This window comes from Myotis brandtii, unplaced genomic scaffold (genome assembly GCF_000412655.1).
Source record: "Myotis brandtii unplaced genomic scaffold, ASM41265v1 scaffold190, whole genome shotgun sequence".
In the NCBI taxonomy this organism is placed as follows: Eukaryota; Metazoa; Chordata; class Mammalia; order Chiroptera; family Vespertilionidae; genus Myotis; species Myotis brandtii.
Window position 1 is genome coordinate 5,784,684 of NW_005357076.1, and position 6,239 is coordinate 5,790,922.

The 6,239-nt window shown below is 42.3% G+C and overlaps 1 protein-coding gene across 10 annotated transcripts in view; it reads left to right on the forward strand.

Moving 5' to 3' along the window:
• The window catches only part of ASCC1 (activating signal cointegrator 1 complex subunit 1), a 123,864-nt gene that overhangs the window by 78,461 nt on the left and 39,164 nt on the right, over positions 1-6,239 (forward strand). For all 10 annotated transcript variants that reach the window (XM_014538399.1, XM_014538397.1, XM_014538400.1 and 7 more), the window contains one exon: positions 5,016-5,140. In XM_014538399.1, coding sequence (XP_014393885.1) covers positions 5,016-5,140 — 125 coding nt within the window. The remainder of the gene's footprint in view (positions 1-5,015; positions 5,141-6,239) is intronic.

The window sequence follows — 6,239 nt, forward strand, 5'->3', positions numbered from 1 at the left end:
CCCTGCTCTGTGCATGACAGGGGGTGGCGCCCCAACTCCCCAATCAGCCCTGCTCTGAGCCCGACCAGGGGCTGCACCTAGGGATTGGGCCTGCCCTCTGCCACCCAGGAGCAGGCCTAAGCCAGCAGGTCGTTATCTCCTGAGGGGTCCCAGACTGCGAGAGGGCACAGGCCGGGCTGAGGGACCGCCCCCTTCCCTCCCGAGTGCACAAATTTTTGTGCACCGGGCCTCTAGTGTTCATTATAAAGTATTTATGTGATGAAAACAGATTACAAAACAATTTGTAAATATACATTAATTTTTCCCCCCTTAAAAGTGGGGAGAGAAATAAATCAGTTAATCTGAATATATAAAAATTTTATCAGTGGTTATTTCTGGGTATTAATTTTTTCTTTTCACCTTCTGATATATAAAAAACATTTTTGTTGCCCTGGCCAGTGTGGCTCAGTTGGTTAGAGTGTCATCCAGTGCACTGAAGGGTCGTGGGTTCGATTTCAGTCAGGACACATACCCAGGTTATGGGTTCCATCCCCAATTGGGGCATGTGCAGGAGGCAACAATCAATGTTTCTCTCTCACATCGATGTTTCTCTCTCTCCCTTTCCCTTCCTCTCTGTCTAGAATCAATGAATTCTAGATTTAAAAAATAAAAGTAGCCCAGTCTGGTGTTTTTTCAGTGGTTAGAGCAGGGGTCCTCAAACTTTTTAAACAGGGGGCCAGTTCACTGTCCCTCAGACCGTTGGAGGGCCGGACTATAGTTTAAAAAAAAACTATGAACAAATTCCTATGCACACTGCACATATCTTATTTTGAAGTAAAAAAACAAAACGGGAACAAATACAATATTTGTATTGCATGTGGCCCGCGGGCCGTAGTTTGAGGACCCCTGGGTTAGAGCATCGACCCATGCATGGAAGGATCCCAGGTTTGATTCCCTATCAAGAGCATACCTGGGTTGTGGGTTCGATCCCCTGCCCCAGTCGTGGTACATGCAGGAGGCAACCAGTTGATGTGTGTCCCTCACATCGATGTCTCTCTCTCTCTCTCTCTCAACCCACCGTCCCCACCCCTCTTCCCTTTCACGCCCTCTAAAAATCAATGGAAAAAATGTCCTTGGGCGAGGAATTTTTTAAAAAGTAAACAATTTGCATTAAAAGTAAATTTAACATAAAAAATGTTGTTGCCCTGACTGGTTTGGCTCAGTGGATAGAGCATCGGCCTTTGGACTGAAGGGTCCCAGGTTCGATTCCAGTCAAGGGGATGTACCTTGGTTGTGGGCACATTCCCAGTGGGGAATGTGCAGGAGGCAGCTGATTGATGTTTCTCTCTCATCGATGTTTCTAACTCTCTATCTCTCTCCCTTCCTCTCTGTAAAAAATCAAAAAATATATTTTAAAAAAATGTTGTTATAACAGGCATGTTATACTTGTTTAGGTATGCTCGGTATACTTGGTCAGGTCAAGATCAGTAGTAATTAGTATGTGTTTGTAAGTGGTAGAATTATGGTTTGACCTAGCTCTGTTTCACTGTAAAGCCTGTACTTATAATGGGGCAGACAAAGGTGATTAAAAATAATTGGAGACAGACTACTTTTTGTTGAAAAGAAGTTTGGTGAAAAGAAGATGAGAGAGTTGTATGTATGTAATTAGAGTTAAATCCCACAGCTGTGCAGCCCAGCATCACTGTATTGCCTTCCAGTTTGTACTATCTTCCTTTCCCAGCCAGACTTCTTTTAGCATTGTTTTCTCTTCTAAAAGTAAAGCCTTGCAACACTGGCTGGGTAGCTCAATTGGTTAGAGCATTGTCCTTATATACCAAGGTTGTGGGTTTGATCCCCGGTCAGGGTATAAACAAGAATCAACCAATGAATGCATAAATAAGTTTTTTTTTGTTAAAAAAAAACTATGAACAAATCATGTTTCTCTCTCTCTCAAAAAAACCCAAAAAACAATGAAAAAAAAAAAAAAAGCAGCTTTACAGGTGGGTAAAGTGAAAATTAAATGGCTCTCTTTCCCCTACCCTGACTCTCTCAAATTTCTTCCCCAATAGGTTATAAGCAGAGCAGATACTGCTGAGAGTCCTTGTCTATGCATATTATTTTACACAAATGGGATCACATTATGCTTATTGTTCTACAGTTCATTCGAATGAAATATTACCTAGACATTACTTTTATGTCAGTGTGTATAGATCCTATGAAATACTGCTACATAAGTCCTCCTAAGCTATAGCCTATATTAGTATATACCATAGGACTTACTTGCTTAAGAATCTCCCATCATTTCACATCATCTTTTGAAATCATTCATATTCCCCAGTCTAGTATTCAAGACCTTCTGGTATGAAACCACCTTAATAGTTCAACTTGATACTCTACTATCTTATACTTGCTCCAGGCCCCAGCCAGCTGCACTGCTTATTGATGATCGTACGTGTCTTTGTTAGTATTTTTTCTTGTGTCTAAAATTTCTCTCATGTTACTCATCTTTTTGTGACCAAATGCTGCTATTTTCCTTCTTGCTGTCTTTCCTGCTTCTTTTTCCCAAATAGATTTTTGGGGGCAGAGAATATGTCTTTTCAGCATTGTATATTCAGTGCCTTTTATAATTCATGCTCTGAAGAAGCACTAGTATAATCTAGTAGGAGAACAAACTTGAAACATTAAGGGACCATTTCTGAGAATCCTAAGTAGAGCACACCTTATAAACGGGGGCAGCATTTCAGAGGAGGATAGAGTCACTGCTCATGGATACCTGGGCATAGGGATGTTAGGGTGGTTATGAAGGCTTCATGGGAAAGTAGGATTTGAATTGGGACCTGGAAGGAGGGTATGATTTGCATAGGTGGAGGGAGGGAAGGGTGGCTGTTGTGGCCCAGGGAACAGAAGGCCCAGAGGTGGCAGTTGTCAAGTTGCTGAGTGGAGAAAGCCAGATGAGGAAATGCACGTATTGAAGAGTGCTGGGTCCTGAGGCTGCGCCAGGAGATGCGGGGCAGGCAGCAGGAGTCGCTGGGTCCTCCAGCACAGGGAGCGCCCTGAGGAACTGGTGTACTGTGAGGTTCTATCCCATGCCAAGCTGTGCTGGAGTCTGAGGCAAAGGAACTCAGTAATACTGACCCCATCTTCATTCACAATTTTGATATTCTGTTCATTGTAGATTTTTTTGCATTAATTTTGATTGTTAAATATATTGCATTAAAACATGATTAATCTTGGTTACTACATTTTTAGACACCCTCTTAAATTTTGTGCCTCATTCCTAGTCCTGTCTATTTCTGAAGTTTGGTGGAGGGGACATGGGTATTTATTTTATTATTAATCATGGCTTACTCATGTTATAAATATTCTTTGGTTAGCAGACAGTAGTTCATAAAGACAATTAAGATAAAGAAATTAGAATTTTAAGATTAATTTGGAACTTTGGGACCTGAAAATCAAAAGGGGAAAAGAATCGTTTGGGCTCCTAAGTCAATATCTAGGGGAGAATGACTCCCTCTTGTTGCAGCGTATGCAGGGCAAGCAGAAGAGAGTGGTTTTGCTCACATCTAAGTGAGTGAACGATGGCTGGATGGGGGTACCAGAGGCTGTTGTCCACTTGGAGATAGGCCTTCAGCAATTCAGCTGCTGCAGCCAGAACAACTGCTGGAGGCAAGCTTCCACAAATGGGCCACACAGAGTGAACCTGACCCACATCTCACATAAAACAAACCCATCCAGCCATGCTTAAGGAGAAGCAGCTCACTGCTTACCACAGGGCCATGGCCCAGGAAGCAGCGGAAGATTCATGAACTCTATACATGTCTCAAGGCTACTCGAGCCCAATAAAAGAGGTGATGTTTGATACTAGTACATCAAAAAATGTAAAATCTAAAAAATATGAAATCTATTGTTCATTAGCACATTAGTGACTAATAAAGGATTATTTTGAGCCAGGAAAGTCAATGAGTATGCAGCACAAATCTCAAATAAGGCCAGGGAAAGGTTGAAAGGTGCAGGCTCCTCCCCTCGCTCTGTCCCCAGGTGCACTGCTCAATCTTTTTTTTTTTTTTAATATATTTTTATTTATTTCAGAGAGGAAGGAAGAGGGAGAGAGAGAGAGAAACATCAATGATTAGAGAGAACCACCGACCCGCTGCCTCCTGCTTGCCCCCCACTGGGGACCGAGCCTGCAACCTGGGTATGTGCCTTGACCGGAATCGAACCTGGGACCCTTCAGTCTGCGGCCAATACTCTGTCCACTGAGCCAAACCGGCTAGGGCATGCTCTGTCTTTTGATGTGACCTCCCAGTCAGGGCCAGCGTTCAGTGAGAGCTTATTTGGGCTCCGGGTGGCTGTTTTGGCATGACATGTAAAAGCCACAGGCTACATTTTATCAGGTGAGTGGGTGGTCACAGATGATGGCTGATTCTGAGGCCTAGGACCAAGATCCTCTCCACCACATACTTGCTGGGATAATGACCCCTCTTGTTGGAACTACTGGCAAAGTTGTTCTTCAGAGTTGAAGGAGAGATAAATGGTATGTTCCAGTGCTACTGGGATAATCACATGCATACTCCTTCCCAGTGAGCAAATACCTTAGAGTTGTACCAGATCTCACTTGATCCTGGCAGAAACACATCAGCCACACTAGTTTTTGGTTCTGTGAATGGATGAATCAATAAAGCCCTTTCTTTTAGGCAATTCTGTTGAGCCTGGCTTCTTGAGATCTATTCTCAAAATAATAAACTTCCATGTTTCTTCAAGACCATGTTTAAACCTCCTGTGAAAACCTCGTCCTCTCCATTTACAGTTGATCTCTCCCTGAATACTCACCATCATGTTTTGTAGTTATTTGTTTCTGCCTTCTTTATAAGGCTGTGAGCTTCATGATGGTAGGGACTGTGGCCTTTTATTCCTCTTCTTATGCAGGGCCTTGTACAGTGATTGGCCCAGAGCAGGTGCTTCCTAAATGTTGAATTAGTAATCAGGGGCTCACGGGTTTACTAAGATTTTTGTACTTCTCTCTTCCATTTCACCAGGCTGCAGGAATTAGTTGATCGAGTCCTAGAACGTTTTCAGGCATCTGGACTAATAATGAAAGAATGGACTAGTGTGAAACTCCATGCTACTGTCATGAATACTCTGTTAAGGAAAGATCCCAATGGTAAGTCCACAGAACTGTAGCACAGTTTGTCATTAGTAAGGCCAAATGATAAAATCTCGAGAGTTTAAGTAGAATGGGCCTATCAAATAATTTCTGATATATCTTCTTTTTTTGATCTGTTAGCTTGTTTAAATGAGCACCGTGGAAGTGTGCAGGGACATGTCTAGCATGAGATTGTGGCATCCCTACTCTTTTATTTCTGTCATACACAGGGTTGTCAGATTTAGCAAATAGAAATATAGGATGCCCAGGTAAATTTTAGGTAAACAATGACTAATTACTTTAGTATAAGTATGTCCCATGCAATACTTGTTGGCTTATTTTGAAAGAAGAAAGGAACATTAGCTGGTAAAAGTAAATGTTAGACCAGTGGTTCTCAACTAGCGGCAATTTTATCCCCTAGAGCAGTGGTCACCAACCGGTGGTCCGCGGACCACCGGTTGGTGACTGTTGGTTTAAGGAAACCTTTGGAGCAGTGGTCACCAACTGGTGGTCCGTGAGGTCCGAAAGGTTGGCGACCGCTGCCCTAGAGGATATATGGGGTTGTCTGGAGACATTGTTGGTTGTCACAGTTAGGGGACAAGGGGTGGGTTTCTGCTGACATCTAGTGGGTAGAAGTCAGGGATCCTGTGTAACCCTCTGCAACACACAGTATAGACCCCACAACAAAGAATTATTCAGTCCAAAATGTCAACAGCACCAAGGTTGAGGAACCTTTTGTTAGAGTAATAATTTTTTCCCCCTCATAGAATCTGAGGCTTCTTATAAAAATGCCTTGTTTTAACCCTACATTTCAAAAAGGATCTTCTTTTCTTTCCACTTCCCCTCCCCAACTGAAAGCTTCTTTAACACATTCAGCATCTGTCTGATCAGCCACAAATTCAAGTTCTATGCAGCTTCTTTTTCAAAGACCTATTGTGTAAAAGATATCAGCACAGAATCCCATGTTTAGTGTTGTTTTTTAACTCAATAATTCTTTTATTTTGATTTTGATTTTTTTAAAATATATTTTATTGATTTTTTACAGAGAGGAAGGGAGAGAGATAGAGAGTTAGAAACATCGATGAGAGAGAAACATCGATCAGTTGCCTCCTGCACA